Source organism: Pelodiscus sinensis, chromosome 2 (assembly GCF_049634645.1).
Source record: "Pelodiscus sinensis isolate JC-2024 chromosome 2, ASM4963464v1, whole genome shotgun sequence".
Taxonomy (NCBI): domain Eukaryota; kingdom Metazoa; phylum Chordata; order Testudines; family Trionychidae; genus Pelodiscus; species Pelodiscus sinensis.
In genome coordinates this window covers 26,922,243-26,949,766 of record NC_134712.1, presented here as the reverse complement: position 1 = coordinate 26,949,766, position 27,524 = coordinate 26,922,243, and the positions used below count along the sequence as shown (strand labels likewise).

Below are 27,524 nucleotides of genomic sequence, written 5' to 3'. Positions count from 1 at the left end.
AGTTCAAACCTGCAAGTGACACAGGCTGCATGCTTTAGAGCAGGAGTAGGGAACCTTTATTATGTAGGGGGCCACTGACCCACAGAAAAAATCAGTCACAGGCTCAGGGTGGCGAAAGCCCCATTAGCTCCACCACCAGCACCCCTATCAGAGCACTGCTGGGACAGTGCAGTGCAGCCTAGCCTTTGCTGCGGGAGCCACAGGAGCCACAGATCCCCCCAAAGTATTGCTGGGCCACCCAGCATGGCTGTGGCTGTGAGGACCCCCCTTACTGCCCTCTTTGGAGCCAGGCATGGGCAGCACTGGCAAGAGGCCTCCACAGTCTCCTACTGCCACGGGGCTTGGCCCACACAGCGCCTCCTTGGGGCCTGCACAGCATCCTCCTCACTCTCAGTTCCAGGCTCAGGGAATGTAGATGGGAGGCCTATGAGCTGTTCCCCCCCACCCCGTCCTGTCTCAGGCTGCACTCAAGGCCCTGGGCCAGGCCCCCTCACCCCCTGACCCCAGACTGGACCTTCCCCATTCCAGCCATCCCCCATCCCCAGTCCCTGCATTGGGTCAATTGGGCCAAGGGAGCGCTGGCAGGAGGCCTCATGGCCCCTTCTCTCTCCAAGTCCAGACCCAGGCAATACTGGTAAGTCTTCTAGTATTCAAATACTGTCTAGAGAACTGTCCCCAAAAAGTAACAAATAAAGAAGTATAATATTTATCATTTAAATAACTTTTATTTTATTTTAAAAATAACAGGAATTATTTCAAATTTACTGAAGGTATGTGCATATTTTTAATTTGTTTTACAATAATTTGCATCTCATAAATTAATGATATTAGTATCTAAGCAAGTAAACTAATGGTTAAATATTTAGTAAGGATATACTCACAATTCCCCATTTTGAGGCTACATAAAAGTAATAATATTATGCAATATATGCAACATAATACACTGCTGATATTAAACTGATGTCACAAACACATTATGGTTTTAATCTAGGAGAACATAAGCCCAGAAAAATTGATGATTTCTCCAAAGTAGAAAAATGTACAAGTTAGAAAACTTGCCAAACTTTTTCCTATCTCTCTGAACTCATAGGATACGTATAAACTACATGGCTCTGTCGACGGAGCCATGTAGATTTGTTTGTTCAGCAAAGAGAAATGAAGCCGCGATTTAAATAATCGCGGCTTCATTTAAATTTAAATGGCTGCTGCACTGAGCCAACAAACAGCTGATCAGCTGTTTGTTGGCAGATCGGGGCAGTCTGGACACTCCCCTGCCAACATGAAAGCCCCTTATCGACCTCCCTGGTAAACCTCATCCTATGAGGCATAACAAGGAGGTCGATAAAGGGCTTCCAGGTCGGCGCAGGAGTGTCCAGACTAGTGCGCTGAGCCGACAAACAGCTCATCAGCTGTTTGTCGGCTCAGCGCGGCAGCCATTTAAATTTAAATGAAGCCGCGATTATTTAAATCGCAGCTTCATTTCCCTTTGCCGATCAGACTAATCTACATGGCTCCATCAATGGAGCCATGTAGTTTAGACACACCCATATTGTTCACAAATTCTTTAAAAGAATAGCTGAAAAGAATGATGCTCTGAAAGTGCCATAATTGGCATACAAATAAAACACATCTGAACATAAAGAGAAAAAAAATTATCAACAGCACAATTGCAACACATCTGTAAAAGTGATTTTACATCAATGTGTGGTACAAAAAAGTCATTTTGATGGGTGAAAGTACAGTTCAATTTCTTAATAAATGAGTGTTCTGAGTGATACACTGTAATTAAAACCAGTATTTCTAAAACTCTCCATGGTGAAGCAAATGTCAGATTTTTCTTTTTCATATTTTCAGTAATTTACACTATTTTAATCAGAAAATAATACTGCACTTTGAACAAAATGGTAGTGTTTTCTCTTTGGCTACATCTAGACTACATCCCTTTTTCGGAAAAGGGATGTAAATTAGACATATCGCAATTGCTAATAAAGCGGGGATTTAAATCTCCCACGCTTCATTAGCATAAAAATGGGTGCTGCTTTTTTTCGGCACGGAGCTTTGTCGGAGGAAAGCGGCAGTCTAGACGCTGATCTTTCGAAAAATAAAGCCTTTTCTGAAAGATCCCTTATCCTTTATTTCAAGAGGGATAAGGGATCTTTCAGAAAAGGCATTAATTTTCGAAAGATCAGCGTCTAGACTGGAGCTTTTCTCTGACAAAGCTCCATGCCGAAAAAAAGCGGCAGCTATTATTATGCTAATGAAGCGCGGGAGATTTAAATCCCTGCTTCATTAGCAATTGCGATACGTCTAATTTACATCCCTTTTCCGAAAAAGAGATGTAATCTAGATGTAGCCTTTGTGTTTCTTTGTTTGCTTTGTTCCCCATGGATAATTTAAAAGAAAAATAAGGAACATTTTATAGTGTTGGTGAAGTGTAATGAGCATATGCCAAAGAAGTTATGCTAAGCACATGCCAGCTGTCTGGGAAATTCACAGGATGCACATCCTACCTGTTTCCAAAGAAAAGAAGGAGACACAGCTGGGCAGTCTAGGCAGAACCTTCAGTTGGCAGCAAAATTCCAGGCCTGTCTAGTAAAAGAATGATTTTTTTTTCTCTTATTGATCAATTGTCCTTCTGTGGGAGTGATTAGCACACTGGTTCACAAACACTTTTTGGGTAGAAATGCCCTTTGGTAAGAGACTAGCACATAGGCCTACACAACTCAGGTGAAGCCTAACACAATAGCAGTGTCTCACCTGGTTTTTTGCCCATTCTTTCAGTAGTCTTTTTGTAAAACTATTCCCCAATCCTTCTTTTGTATTGTGTATTTTGGGGAACTTATTTCTATGTATCATGTTTAAAGTATTCTTCACAATAAATGTCATTGGCTGAAGGATGGTGCTTGATCATTTTATCAAAAGAGAGCAGCATTTTTCCTGCCATCTGCTCAGTGACTAGTGAAATTTAACTTCCCTTAGCCCAGGGACCCTTTTTCCTTTTTTAAAATTCTTTCTTCATTCTGTTGTGGGAGCTAGACATTTGCTTCTATCGGAAAATGGTATACCGGACAGCGTGAATTTCCGTTTTCTGTTTATTACAACTAAAGTGAAATGTATTGAAGTGTGGTTGAACTAAAATAGTATTGTATATGTCTTTGGCTTTTAACAGAGCCTTTTTTACCCTTCTTCCCATTTTCCCACTATAAAAGTTTATTTGCTATCTTTACTCAAGCAGGATTACTAAATCTGTCTCACATGAATAACTGGGATCATTAAGATTGAAAGTCTGGAGAAGCCTTGTTGTATAGACTTGGATCAAATATGTTCTTTCACTGACTAAAGTTCCCTCTATCTCCTAAGCAGCAATGTTTCATCAGGATACTCATTTTTTGCATTTAGTGGGAACTTTTTTACCAGTGGAGGATTTTGATTTTTCTTTAATAGTTTATTGGTATACAATCCAGAAGATTACCATCCTAGAGCAATTTAATAGATGTAACTTTTCAGATGATGAGTACTTTGTTTGTGTGGAGGTATAGTAATATCTGTTTTTTAAATCTCACCTTAATATCTCTTTGAAGACTCACTTATTCCTGAATGATTCCATGATCCCCACCTGGAAACAACTTTATACATTTCTGTTTCCATTCTGATTTTCCATGGACATTGTTGAAGGCCATTATGGCAGCCAGTCAGTTAATTAGCTGTATTCTTCCTGATCTAAGAGCAGTGAATCTTCTGTTCTGAACAAACCAGCATTTCCTTTTTCTCTTTTTCCCTCCACAATAGCAACTCCTGATTCTCTTTTTTTATTTTAGAAAAAGATTCTCAGTGTTTTTAAAATAATAATTATATTTATGTTATGTTATTGATGAGGCTAATTTGGTATTTTAAACCTCCATGAAAAAGCTGAGTATTCCAAGGCACTTGATCTGCTTGGTGTATGTTATATATTATAAGTTGACGAATAACTTGGAAATATAAAAAAAAGTTTTGGGGGGTAATCATGTTATTCTGTAACATTAAAAACAACAAGTAATCCTGTGGCAACATAGGGTTCTTCTACACAACAACCTTACTTCAAAATAACTAGTGTTATTAAAACCTACAACAAACTACATCTCAGAATATATCAGTTTGTATAAAATTAATTTGACTATAAAAAGAAGTTTTTGGATTATTTTGCTGCTGCTGCACTGAAAAAGTTAACAGTCTCATTGTATTATTATAGTAAACTGTCCGAATTAATTGTTTAAAAATGTACTCCCAAGATCTACCTTCCCATGAAATGGGCCACCAAAAATGTATGCATATATTAAGGTATATTATTGTATATCCATATATACCCATACACTGAGCAGGAATGACCATTTTTGCACTCACACACAATTACAGACTGACTATTCTTAAAAGGAATATGGATGATCTGATCTCATTGTCACCACTTGCATGTCAGGGATATAAAGCGGGTCCTTGGCCCCATACAGTTTCTATCATGGAATACCTTTGGCTCCTCTGCAGTTTCTGGAAAACCAGGCTTAAATTAGACAATCTCCTCCTTGCTCTTCTTCCCTGCCTGTGCATTTTCTATCATGCTTTACATAATGCACTTAATTACGAAGATCAAGATACCCAGGCACAAAACAGAGTAGAGTTCTTCTAAGAAATGAGTTTTTTTCCCTGGTCATCACAATCAGGGTACGTCTAGACTATAGGCTTTTGTCGACAGAGGCTTTGTCTACAGATACTTTCGACAAAACTTCTGTCAACAAAGAGCATCTAGACTACATTCAATTCTGTCAACAAAGCAAGCCGCTTTGTCAACATGAGAGTGTAGACGCAAAGGACAGTGTAGATGCAATAACGCCTTCTGTCGACAGAACTCTGTTGACAAAAAGCGTTATTCCTCATAGAATAAGGTTTACTGCCATTGACAAAACTGCCGAGTTCTGTTGATGTTATATTGACAGAACGCGGTGGTAGTGTAGACGCAGGTATAGTTTTGTCGACAAAAGTGGACTTTTGTCGACAAAACCCTGTAGTCTAGACATACCCTCAGAAATGCCTATTTTCATAGACAGGTAGAATAAGGACCAAGATGCAAGAGGTTCACCATTAAGTTTGTTAGCATCAGATTGAGATCTGATGGGGAAACAGGATATTGTATCCGTGGATAGAACTTGTCTAATATTTTTAGAAATATGCTAGTTAGGGTGTAAAAAAAGCAATTACCAACTGAAGGACAGAAAGCTAAAATACCTATTAAATAAACTTTAATAGAACTGTCAGGCCTTGATGTTTTCAGTGTACAGATTGCGGAAAACATGGTTAATGGAAGCTTTCACTGCATAAACAAATTTTTGTTGAGACAACGTAGAAAACAAAAAACTTGTTTTTAAAACTTTGGCCAGATAAGTAAGCCTAGTTAAAGGATTCTGCTATTCGGAAGCACTTTCTAAACAACTTTTGACCAAATCCTTTACAGTGATGTTATCTGTGAAGCATCCATACTGGCAAGGGGAATGCTTGTAGGTTGGGGTGGCACAGACAAGAATGGTCCAGAAAAATAATGTCCAGGTCCAATGGAAGACGCAGAGAAGAAGGATGCTGCTTGGGGAAATGTTCTGTGATGAGATAAGGGTGCATTTTTGTTCTTTCCTTGGCTCTGGGCAAAGTTCCTCTGGACCACATCTGCTTAACAGCTTAAAGGAGTGATGGGCACTGTCCGGAGTTCTCTACTTGGTAACCTTTTCTGGCCACCTGATTTTGAACCTTTCACTCTCATGCCCATTCCTGTTTTATCATTTGTTGTGCTCCCACATGTACACTCTCATTTGAATCCTAGGTCCCATAGCTCCTCCTCTTAGCCTCAGATGCAAGACTGAATAGCTACCATTACCAAGAATTCTGACTCTGTCACACATGGGTTCAGAGAAGGGAAACAGAAAACGTAGGTGGATTCACTACAAATGAATAACACTGACATATTTTCCTCTCTGATACTGTGTTTTAAATATTTTGGGAAAGCTTGAAACTTTTAATATCTCACTGCTGTGTTCAGAATTTCAGAAATCATATTTTCCTATGGGTAAATTAATTTTATACATGTTTCCCAATTTCTTGGTCATAAATGTGGTGATTATCCTTTCCCACATCCCATGAGTCTTTGGAACTCATTTTATTTAATATGCTCATTTTCTATTTAAAGGAACATGTAAGAGGTAAATTCAACAAAAATCCAATTGTTGATAACATGCATTCAGAAGGACAGGTCCAAAATGGTAAGTGACAGAGAAATGAAGAACAGATCACATAAAATGAGATTCAATGCTAACAAATGAAGTTTTCCTTCTTCCCATACAGGGGGACGGGGGGGGGGGGGGGCAAAGCAGAGCCAAGCTGCGGAGCGCGCGATCAGCTGACAGCCCAGACGCTCCGCGGCTTGGCTCTACTTTGCTCTGATTTGCCCCCCCCGTCCCCCTGGTCTGACGGGGGGGCAAAGCAGAGCAAAGCAGAGGGACGGGGGGGGGGCAAAGCAGAGCCAAGCCGCGGAGCGCGTGGGCAGCGGATAGCCCTGTGCGCTGCCCGCGTGTTCCGCCGCTTTGCTTCCTCTCCCTGGTCTGCTGGAGACCAGGGAGAGGAAGGGCCCTGTTCGTAACTGCGGATCTGACATAAGTCGGATCCGCATAACTCGGGGACTGCCTGTAATACAATTAGCTGGTGTGTGGAATCAACAATGAAAGGCTGCTGGATGCAAACAAATAAGTTTATTTATACATTTTAAGCTAACCCCAAAATACCTCCCTAAGCTTTTGCTAATAAAAGCCCGGGTTGTGCACCTTTTTTATGCAAAGTCAGAATATGCTTTCAGGCTATTAAAATCAATGTCAATATGAAACCATCACATTTAATTATTTATTTGTGTGTAAAAATATGTTAGAAATTGTTTAAATCCTGTTTGCTATGCACTGCTTTACTCACAAGAAGGAAATAACTCACTCTTAGATGAGAATAAATAAAAACAAGTGGTCATATCACAGAATAACCAAAACATTTTTTAAATTAATAAAAATACACAAGTCACAGTATATAAGGATGACAAATGATCTCGTATGCACTAAAGATATGTTTACACTGCAGCTTTTTTCCAGAAAAACTATACTTAGGTCCACACTGCTATTGTGTTCTTTTGACAGAAAGTTGAAAGAATGGAGGGGTTTTTCTGACAGCAGTAAACCTCTTTCTACGAGGAAGAAACCTTTTTCAGAAAAAGGTGTGTGTGGACACAGAAGAGGAAGTTCCTTCGAAAGAAGAGGACTCCAGGAAATAACACAGGTGCCTTCGTGTCCATTCCATCCATACTAATCACAACTTAAATTTGAGATAGCGTCCAATCAATGTGAACGCTATCTTTCGAAAAAGCTTTTTTGTTGAACTTTTGCTATGTGGATGCTCTCCTTCCAAATAAGCTTTTCTGGAAGATCTCTTCTGGAAAAGCTTCTTCCGAAAGAAGCTTGCAGTCTAGACATAGTCTTATTGAACTACTGCATATCTGTTGACTCCTATAAGAATATCTAAAAAGAGAAGTAAGAAAGAACACACAATAGAATGTACCATCTAGAAACTGGATTGAACTGAAAACTTTGGATCGGGATTTAGATCCAAACTCACACTTTCTCAAACCATTGTTGTTCTTCTTCAGGCAGGAAATAATCACTTTCCTTCATCTGCTGACAATGCCCCTACACATTGAAGAACAGCCACTTAACCAGTTGGTCTCCAGCCTGTGGCAGTGTATGAGATTCTTCGGTCCTAAGTGCAGAACCCTGCACTTGTCCTTGTTGAACCCCATCAGATTTCATTTGGCCCAAGCCTCCAATTTGTCAAAGGACTAATGTGAGGCTGACCAATTCATAGTTCCTCAGATTCTCTATCTTCCCTTTTTAAAAGAGGAGCACTACATTTGCCTTTTCTAATCATCTGAGACCATCCCAGATCTCAAGTTTTGAAAGATAATGACCTCGGCAATCACATCAGTCAACTCTCCCAGCACCCTGAAAGCATTACGTCCAGCCTTATGGACTTGTGCATATCCAGCTTTTCTAACTGGTTCTTAACCTCTACTGAGGGCTGCTTACCTCCTCCCCATACTCTGGTGTCCCGTGCAGCAGTCTGGGAGCTAACTGTGAAGGCCAAGGAAACAAAAGCTTTGTGCCTTTTCACATCATCTGAAGTTGACTTCCCCATTCAGTAAGGGTTCCATACCTTCCCTGACCTTCTTCTTATTGCACATATACCTGTAGAAACCTGTTATCCTTTACCTCCCTTGCTAGCTGCAACTCCAATTGCACGTTGCCCTTCTTGATTACACCCCGCCCTCATTCTCAAGCAATATTATTATACTTCTCCCTTGTCATCTGTCCAAGTTTTCTCTTCTTGTAATCTTTCTTTTTGTGTTTATGCTCACTGAAGATTTTTCTGTTAATCTAAGCTGGTTGCCCACCATATTTGCTATTCTTTCTGCACATTGGAATGGTTTGTCCCTGTGCCCTCAATATGGGTTCTTTAAAATACATCCAGCTCTCCTGGACTCCTTTCCCTCTCATACTAGGTTTCCAGTGGATCATGCCCATCAATTCTCTGAGAGAGGCAAAGTCTGCTTTTCTGAAGGCCAGGATCTGTATTCTTCTGCTCTCCTTTCTTCTTTTTGTCAGGATCCTGAACTCAATATCATATCATGGTCGCTGCCACCTACTTTACTTCCCCAACGAATTCTTCCTTGATTGTGAGAAGCAAGTCAAGAGGAGCATGACCCCTAGTTAGCATCTCCAGCACTTACATCAGGAAGTTCTCTGCAAAAACACAGGATTGCCTGTGCACTGCTGCATTGCTCTGCCAACAGATGTCATGGTGATTGAAGTCCTTTATGAGAACCATGGTTTGTCATCTTGAAACTTCTGTTAGTTGTTCAAGGTGGTTTGTAGCAGATGCCCACCATGACATCTCATTTTTTGCTTGACTTTAAACTGAATCGAAAGATTAACAGGCTTTTCTCCTTTTTCATATTGGAGCTCTGAGAAATCATACTGATTTCTTACATACTGTGCCACTCCTACACCTTTTCTCACCCAGCAGTCCTTTCTGAATAGTTTTTACCTATGCATAAGAGTGCTCCAGTCATGTGATTTAACCCATGGTGGGATAACTAGCCAATTGTCCTGCTTTCTTAATATGAATCAGGAGGCCTCCCCATTTGTACTCTCCTTGTGTTTCCTCCTGGTGTCCCACTTCCCCACTTACCTTGGGTCATTAGTCATCATCCCCAAATAAACCTATGTTAAAGTTCTCCTCACTGGGTTAGCAGGCTTGCTAAGAGGCTCTTTCCATATGGTTAATCAAAGATAAATTTTCTAGGAGATTTTGAAGTGCATTGCTTCAATCTCAGCTTGTAATAATTCCAAGAGGAACTGGAAACATCACATTATCAAAAGCTGCCAATTTCTCTGTTACTGCCACTAGTCCGTATCAGGACTTCTAATCATGCTCTCCAAGGGATGCAGAATGGACTCTGTATATAACTGTTTCTGTGGTATGTACTTGCTGCAGTTTGGCACCATAGTGAATGAGTGCTAAGGGAAGGATAATAAGTTTGGCTCTTCCTGAGTGACTCTTCAGGTCTGAGATCAAGGGGTCAAGGGCTGTGGAATGGGTTGTGTAGGAAATAGTATATGAACTCTACATTTCCTGGTTTTCCAATATTTGTGTTCTGTTTTTCATTTTTACTTTTTGTGGAAGACAGAGGTCCAACAGAATAGCTGGGGTTGCACATCAGGTAGAAGAGGTGGGGCTGGGGGTTAGCCTCCCCCTGCCAGTTTTTCAGTGCTCCCTGGAACACACGTCCCAAGGCTTCAATGGCAATTTGAAGGGATTGGGACTATGGCCACTGCCATTTTCATGGCAGTGGCTGTAGTGGTAGGGAGACCCAGGCTCTTTTGGATCACAGGGTCCAAGGGCAGTTGCCCCTTTACTCCCTCCACACCCATTGGTGGGCCTTGTGGAAGAGCACCTTTATTTCTCATTTTCTGGTTTGTGAAAGTTGGTACATGTTTTGGGGAATTAAACTCTCCTGTTCTGGAAAGAACATGAGGATCACAGGGCACTGCTGAGTTCTTTAATTCTATTTTCATGTTAACATTTTTTTTTTTGGTGTTTGTAACCTCTCACCATAATTGGGTGGATCATGGTGGTGGATTTAGTACCCTTGTAAAAAATCTCCTTCTGCCATGGCCCGGGGCTAACTGCTGATCAGCTGTTTCAGCAGAAGCTGCTACAGCAGCCCCAGGGCTGGCAGCTGCTCCAGCCCTGCTCCAGAAGTCCTGGAAAGTCATGGAATCTAGGACTTCTGTGACAGAATCATCATTTTAATTATCTGTCATATCAAAGTGGGAAATATTTTTTCCTACCTTGATCTAAAAATATGAATAATTTGCATCAAATTTCTCTTATCTGAGAAAAGAATAGCTCAGACCGGATTTTCAGATAAATTAAATTATATAATAAGATGGTCACATGATAAAGAAATACTTTCTATTCAGCTAAAAATAATATTTAAATTCCCAGAGAAAATGATGATATAATGAGTTGACATTCAGAATACATATCAACAAGTTAAAGTAAAAAACATAAATATGTTGAGCATCTTAAAATTAAATATTACAGAAAGAAGAGATTCAGATTTATAGTTACAGTTTAAAGAAACCGAAGCATGCTAAGTTATAAGAAATTCAACTAACTCTCAATCATAGCACTCCCCAATAGGGGAGTACATATATATTAATTGAGGCATTTTAATGTCTGTGGAACTAGATTAGAATAAACTGATTTTTAAAGATATCAGACTTTTTATATTGTTTTTTCCCTTCCTGGTGTTACTACTGAGAAGAGTTAAACTTATTTGAGTTCCTTCAATGTTCATTTCCACACCTTGACACTGGAACATTATTAAGTGCATGTAGAAGACATGTACAAATTCCATATTCAGCTGTGGTCCATGATCCAGGATATAAATGTAGAACAGTGGAATACCCAGAGATGCTAAAAGAAGGTTTGCACAGCAACCAAGTGATTAATTAAACAGTCAGTATTTTTTTCTTATCAGTTCAGTACCTTATTGTCATGTTAATCACTAATAAAAATATATCCATTTTAGATAACCTGTTTCTGCTCCTCATTTGACACCCTTTCTTTAGGGTTAAAAGAAACCAATTTCTGTGTTTTCTGGGTCTGTAATGGTTAGTTTAAGGTATAATTACATCTTCCTAATATTCTAAAACTTAGGTTACTTATTTGAACTCTCAAACTTAACACCATGTCAGGGTTTTTTTTTTTTTTTGATACATGAATCCTAAACAAGAAACCAAAAGAAAACAATGCTATGCAATATTTGGTGTATAATATATTGTATCTATTCATTATTCCCAACTGGTACTGTATGTCCACTCACAATGGCTTTCTGGAGATTTTTAGAGAATTATTTTCTTAAATTTGTCTGCCCAGGCTCAGAACAGAACATTAATTGGATGCCCTGCTCTGATGACTACTGACAACTAGGGTATGTCTAGACTACAGGGTTTTGTTAACAGAAGTTTTGTCGACAGATACTGTCGACAAAGCGTCTGTCGACAAAGAGTGTCTAGAATACAGCCAGTTCTGTCGACAAAGTAAGCCTCCCTGTCAACATAACAGTGTGGTAGCAAAGGACAGTGTAGATGCAATAATGCCTTCTACTGACAGAACTCTGTCGATAAAAGGCGTTATTCCTCGTAGAATGAGGTTTACATACGTCGACAAAACTGCTGAGTTTTGTCGATGTTATGTCGACATAACTCAACGGCAGTGTGGACGCAGGTATACCGTATTTTCCGGCGTATAGGGCGACTGGGCGTATAAGACGACCCCCTATCTTTTTAATTAAAAGATAGGGTTTCATCTTATACCCCAGCGCCCCTCCGCCTCCTTTGCTCCCGGTGTCCCGGTGTCCCGGTGTCCGTGGTCTGCTGGAGATGGTCCCCAGCAGACCAGAGGCACCGGGAGCGAAGCCGCCAGGAGCGCCAGGAGCGCCTGGGCTCCCCCCCCCCCCCCCGCCGGAGCCCCTCTGTGGCTTTGAAAGCCTCGGGGGAAGCCGGCGGGGGGGCATCTCAGGCGCACATGGGCTGCCCGCCCGCCGGAGCCCCTCCGCGGCTTTGAAAGCCTCGGGGGAAGCCGGCGGCGGGGCATCCCAGGCGCGCATGGGCTGCCCCCCCCGCCAGAGCCCCTCCGCGGCTTTGAAAGCCTCGGGGGAAGCCGGCGGCGGAGCATCCCAGGCGCGCATGGGCTGCCCGCCCGCCGGAGCCCCTCCGCGGCTTTGAAAGCCTCGGGGGAAGCCGGCGGCGGGGCATACCAGGCGCGCATGGGCTGCCCCCCCCCGCCGGAGCCCCTCCGCGGCTTTGAAAGCCTCGGGGGAAGCCGGCGGCGGGGCATCCCAGGTGCGCATGGGCTGCCCCCCCTCCGGAGCCCCTCCGCGCCGCGCGGAGGGGCTCCGGAGGGGGGGCAGCCCATGCGCACCTGGGATGCCCCGCCGCCGGCTTCCCCCGAGGCTTTCAAAGCCGCGGAGGGGCTCCGGCAGCGGGGCATCCGGCGTACAAAACGACCCCCGATTTTTGGGGGATGTTTTTTAACTTCAGAGGTCGTCTTGTACGCCGGAATATACGGTAGTTTTGTCGACAAAAGTCTACTTTTGTTGACAAAACCCTGTAGTCTAGACACACCCATAGTGCTTAACCTTATGAATGCTCCTATATCTTCCATTCTTTTGGCTAGACAGTCATCACAATTTGTAAAGCTTCAATGAGTTCACAGATTATGTCTTCACTTTCTAGGAGCACAGTACTCGGTACCAACACATCTGTTCCATGAAAACTTTAGGAAGCACTCTGTACTTATAGTGTTAAAATAATACTCAGAGTGTTGCAAGTTTGATGAATAACTGCTTTATCCCCAAATTCTCTAGTATAGTACCTAATCTCTATGTTATAGTAGCTGTGCATTAATCTAAATATAATCAAAGGTACATGTGACATTTTTTCTTTCTTAGTAGGGTTTTTTTTTTGTCAAACCAGCAGATTTGTCTGTCCACACAGAAATCTTGAACATTATGGCTTTGAGATGCAAGTTTAATTTATTATTATGTTAGAAGATAGAGGAAAAATGTATGCTTCCAGAAAAATGGTGACAGAATTAATGTCAACAGAAAATAAACTATTTTATTTACCAATTTATAATATGCTGTAGCAAATATATCCCTTATATATCTTGGAAAATTGACAGCTGTTATTAAAATGATAGTTGTAATGAATTACTATTCCTTACTTCACATATTTTATTTTCCATTACATTACATTACATTACATTAGCATTTTTTTTAATGGGAGTTTGAAATATTTCCCACAACAAAAGACGAATTAGGCCCCCCAAGCCATGATATTTTGACATTAAAATCATGAGCTTTTTAAAATGTATTTTAATTATTTGCTTTATAGTTAACGTATTTTTCTTTCACTATTTAGGGTACACCACGATCACAATTTAAAGGTTTTTGCTGCCATTATAAAGCTTTGATTGATTTTGATTTATTATGAACTAACAGACATACGCGGTGTTGCTCAGGATCTTAACTACATTAAGGTTTTTGAATAAAAGGAATATGTACATGCTTTATTTAAATGATTGTGTTTTTCAAAAATGCAATATTATTTTTATAATTTTTATTTTGGATTTCTTGAAAAAAAGGATTGTTAAATTTTGTCCATTTAATTATTATTTCATATTTTAAATGATAATTCAATCAATTCAACTTTTTTCTTTATCCTTTTATATTTTTTATCATTTGATATGTTTTAACAAAAATGGGCTATCATCAGATTGGTTTCCAATAATATTGTCTTCTAGTTTTCAAACCCTATTCATTGATTTAGCTGTGCCAAATAGGCTCTGCTGAATTTCTTTCTTTTATCTCTTTTCTGCAAGCTTTATTGAGAAGCAATCCTATTCCAAGTTCATCCTGTGTTTCTGGCTCATCTTGGTTCACTCTCTTTCAAGATTCACTCAGTGATACTATGTATGTCTTTTGGTTTTATTAGAAGCAATCCCATTCCAGGCACACCCTATTTTCCCTGCACAAATAAGCCCTTACGTTGCTTTAAGTAATAGGAAGCTGTATACCAAATTTGGTGATCCTAGTTCTTACCAAATAGGAGGAGTTATTGAATAACACACAAACTCTCTAAAATATGCAGTAAATTTATGATGATGATGATGATGGTGATGATGATTAATGAGTTGATATTCTTATATAATCACTTCTTTCCAGAGCTGATTTTTCAATAAAATTCCAAATACATTAACAACTTTTAACACTGTACAACTTTATATATAGGCTTAACTGATATATGAATGTGTGATATATATTCTTAAGTGATAATTTTTGTTGAAGTACTTGTCTTAATGGTTAAACCCAGATTCACATAAGAACTCAGTGGTGAGGCAGAATCCCATTCTTCAGAGTGGTACTCAACTTCATTAACCATGAAGCAGACAACTTGTATAAAATTTCAGCATGAATGGTTAGATAGTGACAAAGTATAAGGGACTGAAAACAGAGTCTTGTAATAGAAAGTCTCACCCAGCTTTAATGACAGGCATTTCTGCCTGTATTACATATAATAATGCTTCATTCTGATCTCTGTTACTTAAGTATAAATGGGTATGTCTACACTACAGTACTAATTCGAACTAACTTAATTTGGTGCATCTAGACCTTAAAACTAGTTCGAATTAGCATTTTGCTAATTCAAACTAGCATGTCCACATTCAGTGGACCTGAACCAGGGTTAAGGATGGCCGGAAGCAGTGCCGGCAGGGCATCAGGTTAGGACTCAGGAATGTCTCAGGCTAGCCAAGGGCTGTGCTTAAAGGGACCCAACCCCCACCCCGGACAGACAGTTCTCAGGGGTTCCCCGCTTGCTTGTCTAACTCGATGAGGGACAGCAAAGCAGTCCTGGCTTGGAGTGCCCTGAGTGCCCACGCTCGGCACATCACAGCACTCGACCATCAGCCCAGATGCACTTGCCGCAGGCTGCCATCCAGGGAGGGGGGTCAATCGGGGGGCTGCAGGAGAGCTTCCACTCCGAGGAGCCCGCAGAGCCACACTAGTCCTCCCCATCGGGGGCTCGTACCCCATTCCTCCCTCACCTCCTTCCACTTACCCCTCCCTAGCCCCCCTTCCTGATGTACAAAATAAAAATAGAAACTCTCTTTATTGAATAATACTCGGGGAGACTGGGAAAAGGAGGTCGGAGAGGGGAAGAGAGAGGGTGGGAGAGGGGAGGGCATCTAAAATGATCAAGGGTTTGAAACAGGTCCCATATGAAGAGAGGCTAAAGAGACTGGGACTTTTCAGCTTAGAAAAGAGGAGACTGAGGGGGGATATGATAGAGGTCTATAATGGCATGAGTGGTGTGGAAAGGGTGCATAAAGAAAAGTTCTTCATTAGTTCCCAAAATAGAAGGACTAGAGGACACTAAATGAAATGAATGAGTAGCAGGCTTCAAACTACTAAGAGAAAGTTGTTCTTCACAAAGCAAATAGTTAACATGTGGAACTCCTTGCTGCAGGAGGCTGTGAAGGCTAGAACTAGAACAGAGTTTAAAGAGAAGTGAGATAAAGTCATGGAGGTTGGGTCCATGGAGTGCTATTAGCCAGGGGGTAGAAATGGTGTCTCTGCCCTCTGTTTGTGGAAGGCTGGAGATGGATGGCACAAGACAAGTGGCGTGGTCATTGTTTCGGTCCATACCCTCCAGAGTACCTAGTGTTGGCCACTGTTGGCAGACAGGCTACTGGGCTAGATGGACCTTTGGTCTGACCCAGTATGGCCATTCTAAGCTCAGGGCTCAGGGTCGGGGGTCTCAGTGGACCACCTTGATTTTCATGCAAACCTGATCCTGGGTGGCCAGGCTGGCAGCTATTCTGTCCTAGACGGCCACTTTCCTGTGCCTACTGCGGACGTCGTAGATGAGGTCCACAATCTCCGCACTATACCAGGTGGGTGCCCGCCTCTTGCGGACCCTGGCAGGCTCCTGGGAGCTGCCAGTCTGGTCCCGGGAAGAGGCGGAGGGCTTGGTGGCAGCGGGTAGCTGGTTCGTGAAATGCCAGGTGCAGGGTCTGCCGTCTAGGTGCTGGCAGGCTTGCATCTGGCACGGGCACCGTACCCAGACCGTGCCCCTTTAAGGGCTCTGGGGCCGGAAGGGGGGCAGACGAGTTTCCCTGGTGGTGCCCAGAGTGGCCACCAGGGCAAGCTGGAAAGGGCTTGCTTTCAACTTAAGGTGTGTCTACACTGTACCCTTAGCTGGAAATAAGATATGTAATTTTCACTATGCAAATTGTGTATCTTTTTTCGACTCCATTTCGAAATAGGCTATTTCAAAATTTAGCGTGTTTACACAGCATGAAATTTCAAAATAACACACTATTTTGAGACATTCCTTATCCCTCGTGGAACAAGGCTTACAGAGATACCGAAATAGCGGGTCCACTATATTTTGCTTAGTAAACAAAATTAAAAAAAAAACGCATTCAAAAGATGCTGGGGTAGCTATTTCAGGATACCAGAGGTGTAGATGTACCCTTAGAAGAAACACTGATAATGACTGTTTATTATTTGCTTATATTTGCCTGCAGCAGGGACATTTCTGCAGTGTTAACAATGTTGCTTTTTAAATTTGTAATAAGGTCCAAAATAATATTTGGTCAAAGCCCTTTTTATAGAATGTGGCACAAAATATTATATCCTGCTATGATCTAGTGATGCAAATAACATGCAATATAGTCATTATTTCAAAGAGTACATCTACACAACAACATTATTTTGAAATATGTAGTGTTATTTTTAAATAACTTAGTCTGCATCTACATAGCAGGCAGTTATTTTGAAATAATGTCGAAATACTGCCAAGCTGGAAGACTTCTTACTCCCACTGCTGTAACCCTCATTGTATGAGTAGTAAGAGAAGTCAGAGGATAAGTGCTTTATTTCAAAATAAGTGCTGTGTAGACACTCCCATTTCAATTTCAAAATAAGCTACGCAATTGATGTAGCTCAATTGGCGTAGCTTATTTCAAGTTAAGCCCTGTAGTGTAGACACATCCAAAGAAAGATAGTAGGTAAGTACCATAGTTGCACTATGTGAAAACTCATTAGAAATGCCACATTTAGAGCTTCTAATTAGATAATAATTCATTATTGCTGATAAAGTTATTGACTGTTTATTGACATGTTTAAAGTTTTATGATCTAACAAAATAAATAATGTTATTATTTAACACTTCTATAGAGCCTTCCATAAAAAGTATATCACACATAAACCTCAAAATTCCTCTACAAGATAGAAACAGCAAGTATTCTCCCCTTCCTATAGTAAAAAACAAGTACACAGAAGGATGGAAACCTTTCCAAGATCCTTCTTGTCCTAACTCTCCCCTGTAAACATGTCAGCCTACTAATAAAGCTTCTATTTTTAGGGAGATATAATTCAGAAACACTCTCTCTGGTTCATTTTGATTTTTTTTTCAATGTGTTATCTGAATCTACCAATCATAAGGACCTCTTTTTTTTTCTTGTAGATTTAATTTGGGTGGAGTAAAACTAGACTTAAAATAGAAACTCTACTGTAATGTTAATCTTCCACCCAAAAGTGTTTCACATATAAATCTCACAAAACTCAACCAGGCAGATATGCTATGTATATTTCCCATAATACAGAAGTGTGTGGGGAGAAAAGAAAGAAAGAAAGAAAGAAAGAAAGAAAGAAAGAAAGAAAGAAAGAAAGAAAGAAAGAAAGAAAGAAAGAAAGAAAGAAAGAAAGAAAGAAAGAAAGAAAGAAAGAAAGAAAGAAAGAAAGTGTGCGTATAACATATTTTAAATTGTTAGCTACTCCCATGGGCTGAAGATAGGAAGATATTTGGATGTCTAAAATCTTTCAGAGATACAAAGTATATACTTCTTCAAACTGAATACTATAGTCTTAGTGTACATCTACACTGCAATCTTCTTTGGAAATAAGCTTTTCCAGAAGATATCTCCAGGAAAAGCTTATTTCAGAATATCTTGTCTGCACACAGAAAGCACAAAATAGTGATTTGCTATTTCAAAAAATGGCATCCACACTGATTGGATGCTCTCTTGCATTTAAGGCCACCTGGAACCACTTCAGGCAGGGCATCAGGTCAGCAGTTATTTCCTGTTATTTAAGACGCGTGCTTAAAGGAACATTCTCCACACATACACACACCCCCACCCTAGTACAGCTGTTTCTCAGGTTCTTCTGCTTGCTTGCCTACCTCAAGCAAAGACATCAAAGAATTTCCACTCTGTGTGTTGGTTGCCCTGCTTTTGGAAACCACAGCACTCCGTGCTATGGAACTGGAGGTGCCTCTGGGCATGTGATGGCTCCAGACTACCATGCTACAATTTCTGCAGCAGTTTCTGCAGGCTGTCCTCCTGGCCCTGCAAGAACACGACCTTGGGCTGCTTGAATCATAGAATCATAGAATCATAGAATAATAGGACTGGAAGGGACCTCAAGAGGTCATCGAGTCCAGCCCCCCGCCCTCAAGGCAGGACCAAGCTCCACCTACACCATCCCTGACAGATGTCTATCTAACCTATTCTTAAATATCTCCAGAGAGGGAGATTCCACCACCTCCCTTGGCAATTTATTCCAATATTTGACCACCCTGACAGTTAGGAATTTTTTCCTAATGTCCAATCTAAACCTCCCCTGCTGCACTTTAAGCCCATTACTCCTTGTCCTGTCCTCAGAAACCAAGAGGAACAAATTTTCTCCTTCCTCCTTGTGACACCCTTTTAGATATTTGAAAACCGCTATCATGTCCCCCCTTAATCTTCTTTTTTCCAAACTAAACAAGCCCAGTTCATGAAGCCTGGCTTCATAGGTCATGTTCTCTAGACCTTTAATCATTCTTGTCGCTCTTCTCTGTACCCTTTCCAATTTCTCCACATCTTTCTTGAAATGTGGCGCCCAGAACTGGACACAGTACTCCAACTGAGGCCTAACTAGTGCAGAGTAGAGCGGCAGAATGACTTCACGAGTTTTGCTTACAACACACCTGTTGATAAAACCTAGAATCATATTTGCTTTTTTTGCAACAGCATCACACTGTTGACTCATATTCAACTTGTGGTCCACTATGACCCCTAGATCCCTTTCCGCCATGCTCCTTCCTAGACAGTCGCTTCCCATCTTGTATGTATGGAACTGATTGTTCCTTCCTAAGTGGAGCACTTTGCATTTCTCTTTATTAAACCTCATCCTGTTTACCTCTGACCATTTCTCTAACTTGCTAAGGTCATTTTGAATTATGTCCCTATCCTCCAAAGAAGTCGCAACCCCACCCAGTTTGGTATCATCTGCAAACTTAATAAGCGTACTCTCTATCCCAATATCTACATCATTGATGAAGATATTGAACAGTACGGGTCCCAAAACAGACCCTTGAGGAACTCCACTTGTTATCCCTTTCCAGCAGGATTTAGAACCGTTAACAACAACTCTCTGACTACGGTTATCCAGCCAATTATGCACCCACCTTATCGTGGCCTTATCTAAATTATATTTGCCTAGTTTATCAATAAGAATATCATGTGAGACCGTATCAAATGCCTTACTAAAGTCTAGGTATATGACATCCACCGCTTCTCCCTTATCCACAAGGCTCGTGTGCATACAGAACCTCAGCATGTGTGCAGGAGCGCTGCACTTGCAGACACATCCCACTCTGGCGCAATGCTTCTGGTGGTTAGACACCAGTTCCGACTGGTGGGACTGGCTTGTCCTGGAGCAATGGAAAGACTAGCAGTGGCTCCAGAACTTCTGTATGAGGAAGGAGATGTTCCTGGAGCTATGTGCCTGGTTCGCACCTGCCCTCACATGGTGGGATACCCAGATGTGACCTGCCATCACTCTGGAAACGCAGGTCGCCATCACCAACTGGAAACTTGCCACGTCAGTTACCAATCCATGGACAACCAATTAGGCTTGGGGATGTTGACTGTCAGGGCCCTCGTCATGCAGGTATGGTACTCTTGGGCTGCAGTCCCTGGGAAGGGGAGGTAAGGGAGGGAGTACTGGAAAGAGGTACCCTAGAGAAAGGGAGGGTTGAGGGGTGTGGGGATAGGGAAGCCCTCGTGCCAGATGGGTTCTCCAGTCCCACCCTCACACAGCCTTGGGAGTGTGGGTGGGTTTCAATGGGGGTGGCTCCTGCAGTGTTTGTGAGGGGGTAAGAGAGAGAGGGCTCAGGGACCTGCCAAGGGCTCTGGCACCCCCTTTGATTCTCTGTTTTGTTTCTTTGTTTGTCTTCTTCTGCAGGTAGTGAGGGCCAACAACTCCATCCTGCTGCAAGGGTCATCTGCCTGGGTGACATGGACCCCCAACATCACCGGATTTGCTGCCTTGGGCTTCATCAAATGCAGGGGGCTATTGACAGCACACACATCCCCATCCAGCCCTCCAACCACCAGGCAGTGTAGTACATCAACAGAAAGGGATACTTTTTGATGGTCTTGCAGGTCCTGGTCAACCAACAGATCCAATTTACAGACATCTTTGTAGGCTGGTCGGGGAATGTGCATGACACTTGCATCTTCCTCAATGCCAGCCTCTACCAGAAGCTGGAGGACAGCACTTTCTTCTCTGAGCACAGCATCAGGTTTGGGGACATGGACATGCCACAGTGCATCATGTGGGACATGGCTTACCCCCTCTTGCGGTGGCTAATGAAGCCCTACACCAGACACCTTGATCTGAGCAAGGACCGCTTCAAGGGCCACCATGGCCTGCATGTAGGTGGAATGCGCCTTCAGCCATCTGAAGGCAAGGTCCTGGTGCCTCCTGACCCACCTGGATGTGTGGGAGCAGAACATCCTACAGGTGGTGTCAGCATGTTGTGTGCTCCACAACATTGTGGAGAGGAAGGGGGAAGCCTTCCTTGCAGGGTGGGAGGCAGAGGCCCGCTAGGACGGAAGGGCCTTTGAGTAGCCACACACAGCTGCCATCCAGCAGGACCATCAGAATGGGGTGCACATCTGGGAAGCCCTGAAGGAGAATTTCTCTCAAGGACCCCAATAACACTCTTCCCGGGCCTCCCCACTAGGGGTCTGTTCCTTGCCCCTCTCTGCCTTTCCCACAACAACCCTTCCCTTCCCCCTTTTCCCCCTCTTCCCTGCAAACAAAATGAAAAAAAAACTGTTTGGCTGATAAAAACAGAACAATGTGGTGATTTATTTGGGGTGGAAGTAACAGGGGAGGAGGGGGGAGGAGAACCTGGATATGGGGATGGGGAAGGAGATTGAGAAACTTGGAGGGGGGAGGAGAGGCTCAGTGCTGGGGATGAACATGGCACATGGCTCGTTTGCTTCACCCACCTCACTTGCAGGGACTTTGGTGACCTCAGGGGTCTGAGTTCCAGGGATGATAGGGGGATAGACAAGAGCGGGGGCTGGAGCAGGAGCAGGCATGGCGGGGGGGCTGACATGGAAAGGGGGCAGAAGCAGGAGCTGTCTCTGAGTGCGTTAGGAGAGCCTGGACAGTCAGGCACATATTACATCTCTGCTGCAGAAGCTCTGTCCACATGTCTCTCCACCACTGCACGTTGTCCCGGAGCTTCTAGGCCAGCATCTGCTGTATGTCCTGGAGGATGGACATGGTCTCTCATCAGGTCCTCTTGGACCCTCTAGCACCTGCAGTTCCCTTTGCTGGCTCATGTGGTGTAGATCACCCCACAGTCACAGCTGGCTGGCTGGGGACAATTAAGAAAGATAGTCAGTTATCCCTGGAGTCACTGCCCCTGAGGCCTTGCCCTCATCTGAGAACTAGAGCTACAGTTCTTGGGTCAGAGGAAGGTCATGTCCAGGGAGCTAGGCCATGTGTGGCCTAGATAGTGTGCCCTGTCTTACAGGGGCGCAGGTGTCCCCAGGGGACCATGTTTTCCACCCACCCCCTCCATCCCACAGACAAGCAGGCATAGGAAATGGTCAGCCACACTGGGATCCAATGGCTGGAAAGTGGGGCTCAACCTGCCTGGGCTTCCATCAGTAGTGGACACACGCCGGCTCCAGCATTGGTGACATCCCAGGGGGGAAAACCTTATATTCCTTGGTGCTGGAAGACAGGGTGTGAGGGTGGGGGGAGTGTTTGAGCAGCTTTTAGCGCTGGTCCTGGGAGCGGGTGCTGCCTCTAGCATGCAGGCATGCCCGTGTGCCATATGCACGACTCCAGAGTCTGTGTGCATGCTTTTGTGTGTTCTTGTCCCCAGCCTAGTGGTAGCTTGTGATGGGAGGGGGGATGAAGAGGGGGAGCAGGAAGGTGTCCCCCTTGGGAGTCAGAAGCATGGGCAGCCTACCTAGAGCCTATTGTGGTGCTCCAGTGCTGCCTCCAGGAGCTGTGTGGTGCAGACTGGTGCTGCACATGCACCCACATGTACGAACTGCAGAGCGAAGGTCAGGCCAATGATTGCAACACAGCCTTTCAGTGCCTGTCACCCCCACTCTGTGTGTGAGAAAACTAAGAGTACTTGCCTGATGATCCCTCCCTGACATCAGAGGATGCCTGGGACACATCCAGGCTGTGGGATACCAGCTCCAATGTGAGCGTGGTGATGGTGCTGGCCGCGTCCTCCTCTGCCTCCTCCTATTCCTCATCTGATGGGACCCTTGGGCAGGTGATGACAGGTGTCTCCAGCTCTGAATCCACCACCAAGGGTGGAAAGAGGCTGCACCGCCCCCAAGGATGTGGTGCAGGTCTTCAAAATAGGGGCAGGAGTGGGATTCTGCCCCGGAGTATGAGCTGCGCTCCCTTGCCCTTGCTTATGCCTGGCGGAGCTCCTTCACTGTACTCTGGACCTGCTCCAGTGTCCAGGTATGGTGCTTCGTGGCCAGGCTATCGGCCATCCAGCTGTAGACGTCCATGTTGCTCCATCTGGAGAGGAGATCATGCAGGTTCTCCTTGTCACCCCACACCTTGAAGAGGTGTCTCTGCTTTTTTGGCCAGGATCTCTGTTTTTTTGGAAGAGGCCTTATTCCTCATGGAAAGAGGTTTATCAATGTTGGATAAAGCCCTCCCTTATTTCGATTTTCTTTCAAAATAACACTGTGTGAACACTAGTATTGTTTTTCCAGAATAATGGCCTTTATTCTGGATTAACGGTGCAGTGAAGATGCACCCTTAGTGCTCACATTTGACCGTGGTGTTTACATGTATTTTTCACAGTAAGCAATAAGATTTTCTGCCAGGCTGAGCACAACATACTAACCTTTAAATAACTTATGCTAGCCAGACAAAAGGTAAAATATTACAAAATGAAATTATATTTACTAAACATGACAAAAATCATTATTTATAAGCCCTCATTTTCTGAATACTTTAATCATATCCTGGTCTTAACAGCTATCATCAAATACCAGTGTATTAGATTAGATAATCTTTGCATGCACTCATAACAGAATGAGACTATGGAATTGGTTCATATCCCACACTTATTAGAGATGTTTCCAGGACATTTGAAATGAGAATTTTATCCAAAGGCAAGCCATACCTAATGCAGAGAACAATTTGAGTGAAATGTTTAAAAAAAGAGAAAAAAGAAGGAAAAATATTTGTAAACACCTGAATACAAGGTTTGAATTACAAGGAAATATTTAGAGAGAATAAAATAAATAAAATAGATTGGATCAGATGTATTGTGTGACTATCTGTACTGAAACGACAGTAGCTTTCCAAATGCAACTTCACATGCAAATTTGGCAGGATGAAAGGGCTTCAGTTGCAGCTCCTTGATTCTCTTCTGCATGGCCCTGGTGACTACTTAAAGATGCCCCTTCAGCTGTCCTCCTTTTCTTCTGTCACACACTCCATGTATATAAATATATAAATGTGCTAATTTTCTTATATAAAATTGCTGATAGATAAAATCTGTAGTCATCTCTTACTAAAATAGATCATACTATATGACAAAGTGACAACTATAGGATAAAGCTTTATCATTTGGAAGAAAACCAGTGTGCTAGCCAAATCTATATACTTGAATGAGCCATAGAATTTAGGCACAACTTTAAGTGTAAGTACCTCCAACGGCACTTATTGCATAGTATCATTCTGGTGACCAGAATCTGTGCAGGGACATCAGGGTAACATGAGACCTAAATACTATGTATACTTGAAGGATCTTAAGGTCCCCAGCCAACCTATAGAACTAGAATGAGCAAGGTCTGCCCACCATTCATTCTATTATGAGGATGTTTTTTAAATAAAATGGCAGCTTTTCCCTCCTAAGCAAAAAAAAATTCTCTCTTCATTACACACATATGCTGAGTTAGCCCCTGCTGGAGATATGGAAGATTTAGAAGCTCTTACAAACCATTAACCAGAGTATAGTGGTACTAATGGCCACAATCAGGGCACCAGCCATTCTACCACTATAAAAGAAAGAAAATTTCTTTCTTTCTTTCTTTCTTTCTTTCTTTCTTTCTTTCTTTCTTTCTTTCTTTCTTTCTACAGAATTTTAAAAAATCCCAAGTGTAATTTTAAAATGAAGAAAGATTCTTGGCTGAAATTGCTGTTTGCTCTACACTGCTCCATGTCTCCCACGCTCAAAAAACATATTTCCTACAGTGTTTATTGTGCCCGTATTCCACATCCTTAACATCTTAATGCTGACAAAGTGAAGACTGATGTGTTAAGTCTGTAAAATTCTCATGGCTAGTCTAAAAATCATGGGTAATTTCCCTAAATACTTACACTTCATATCCCTTCTTTCATCAATCAGTTATCACTCTTTTTTTCTGTTTAGATGTCAGTTCTTCTTTTCCTCTCCCCCTACCTCTAGTGTTACACTTGTTCATAACTTTACAGGTCAATATAAAATGAGACAATTCTGGTAACACATATTATTATTTGGCAAATGTGTATTTGCGGTGATAAAAATAAATTAGCACCATTGTCCCTACAAAATATGAAAAACTCAGATAATATCCAATAGGCCAGTTTCAGATGGGGTTGAAATCTAATGGGGAGGTTATGTAATGAATTTTCATTTATGTAATACAAACTACATATTTCACAACCTCCATTTTATAACTTAGCATTTTTTCTGTAAATAATTTATTTAATTAAAATTTAAGTAACACTAGAAAGAGACACAAATTTTGGGTCCATGTGAAGGACATGGTAAAGATATGCTGGCTAACTTTGAAGCACCAGTCATTTCTTGTAGACAGTTATCACCATACTGCTAAAATGGACACCATATCTAAAGCCTAACCCTGCAAACTCATATGCATATTATAGTCAACGGAGATCTGCCCATAATGTATTTTCATTTTTAGATTATTTTATAGAAACTTTGCATAAAACAGATTACATAATGCAATAAAATATTTGATCATAAACATAAAATGTAACAATAATGCATTCAGTAACTCAAGAACTAATATTTTAAATTCTATTAACATTAAGAATTTATTTACTAGCAATGAGTGAATAATAAAAACCCCAACTCACTAAACATTTGTTAATGGATATTATATTTACTCTTTCATTTGGTATTGTTTATGGTACACTGAAGAAAATGATACATATACTAAAGAGGAATATTTGTAAAGAAGTTTATTAAAATCACTTTATAATAGGAATAGGCTTTTAATTTTCACTTTTGTATCTTGCAAGTCATGAAATAACTGTGGGAACTATAGCTCTTACCATGACAGCTGGGTAGTGCTCTGTTCCACCCTGGCCTTCCATCATCTCCCATTATACAGGTAAGTGTAGAATACCCCTGAAGAACATAACCTGCATCACAGTAATATGTAACTGTTGATCCCAATTTATAATCCATTCCAAGTCTTGTGCCATTCATTACATTCCCAGGATCAAAGCAGGACTCACGTAATTTTGCTATAAAAAGAAAACAAATACAAATACAATGTTGAGTACAATGGAAATGGGAAATGGATTATTCACTCAAAGCTCAAAGGAGCCTATCTTTTTTCTTTAAAATTCCTCCATTAATTTTTCATATGTTATGTTTCTCATTGATCTTTCCTTCAATTTAGGAGGGCAGGATACAATACTCTATCATGACTGATAACTCCTCAGTATATATAGAGTTATCATTATAGAACGACCACCCTTCTCTGTTGGTTGCCAATCCTTTCCAGAAAGTGATGTAGGAGTAGGAATCCTGAACTAAGACTTCAGCAAATAAGCAAACATTAGTATTTATTTTTAATTATATTGACTGAAAACTCATAACTAAAAGAAGTTATATATATGCGTAAGTACTACATAAGCAAATAAAAAGCATACAAAGAATCAGCTTTTCAGATTTGTTCACATCGAGTATTCAACATTTTAAAATATATTTATTTTATGCATTGGATAACCCATTATAAAAAGATGACTGTTATTAAATCTAATTCTCATAGAATCATAGAATACTAGAACTGGAAGGGACCTTGAGAGGTCATTGAGTCTTGTCCCCTGCCCTCATGGCAGGACCAAGCATCATCAAAATAATCCCTGATTGATGTCTATCCAATCTGCTCTTAAATATCTCCAGTGATGGAGATTTCACAACCTCCCTAGGCAACTTATTCCAGTGTTTAACCACTCTGACAGTTAGGAATGTTTTCCTAATGTACAACTTAAATCTCCCTTGCTGCAATTTAAGTACATTGCTTCTTGCGCTATCATCAGAAGCCAGGGAGAACAATTTTCTCCCTCCTCCTTGTAACACTCTTTTAAGTACCTGAAAACCACTATCATGTCCCTTCTTAGTCTTCTCTTTTCTAAACTAAATAAGCCTAATTCTTTCAGTCTTCCCTCATATGTCATGTTTTCTAGACCTTTAATCCTTTCTGTTGTTCTTGTCTGGACTTTCTCTAATTTCTCCATACCTTTCATGAAATGTGGTGTCCGGAACTGCACACAATACTCCATTTGAGGCCTAATCAGCACAGATTAGAGTAGAAGAATGACAGCTCGTGTCTTGCTCACAACACTCCTGTTAATACACCCTAGAATCATGTTTTCTTTTTTTGCAACAGAGTCACACTCTTGACTCATATTTAGCTTGTGGAATACTATGACTCCTAAGTCCCTTTCAGCAGTACTCCTTCCTAGACAATCACTTCCCTTTCCATATGTGTGAAACTGATTGTTCCTTTCTAGGTGCAGTACTTTATATTTATCCTTATTAAACTTCATCCTATTTACCCAAGACCATTTCTCCAGTTTGTTCACATCATTTTGAATTATGACCCTATCCTCCAAAGCACTTGCAACCCCTTCCAGGTTAGTATCATCTGCAAATTTAATAAGCATACTTTCTATGCAAATATCTAAATTGTTGATGATGATA

The 27,524-nt window shown here is 41.7% G+C and overlaps 1 protein-coding gene across 3 annotated transcripts in view; it reads right to left on the bottom strand.

The window, feature by feature from the left end:
- The window catches only part of CSMD3 (CUB and Sushi multiple domains 3), a 1,183,531-nt gene that overhangs the window by 298,721 nt on the left and 857,286 nt on the right, over window positions 1–27,524 (bottom strand). For all 3 annotated transcript variants that reach the window (XM_075920204.1, XM_075920205.1, XM_075920206.1), the window contains one exon: window positions 25,865–26,059. In XM_075920204.1, coding sequence (XP_075776319.1) covers window positions 25,865–26,059 — 195 coding nt within the window. The remainder of the gene's footprint in view (window positions 1–25,864; window positions 26,060–27,524) is intronic.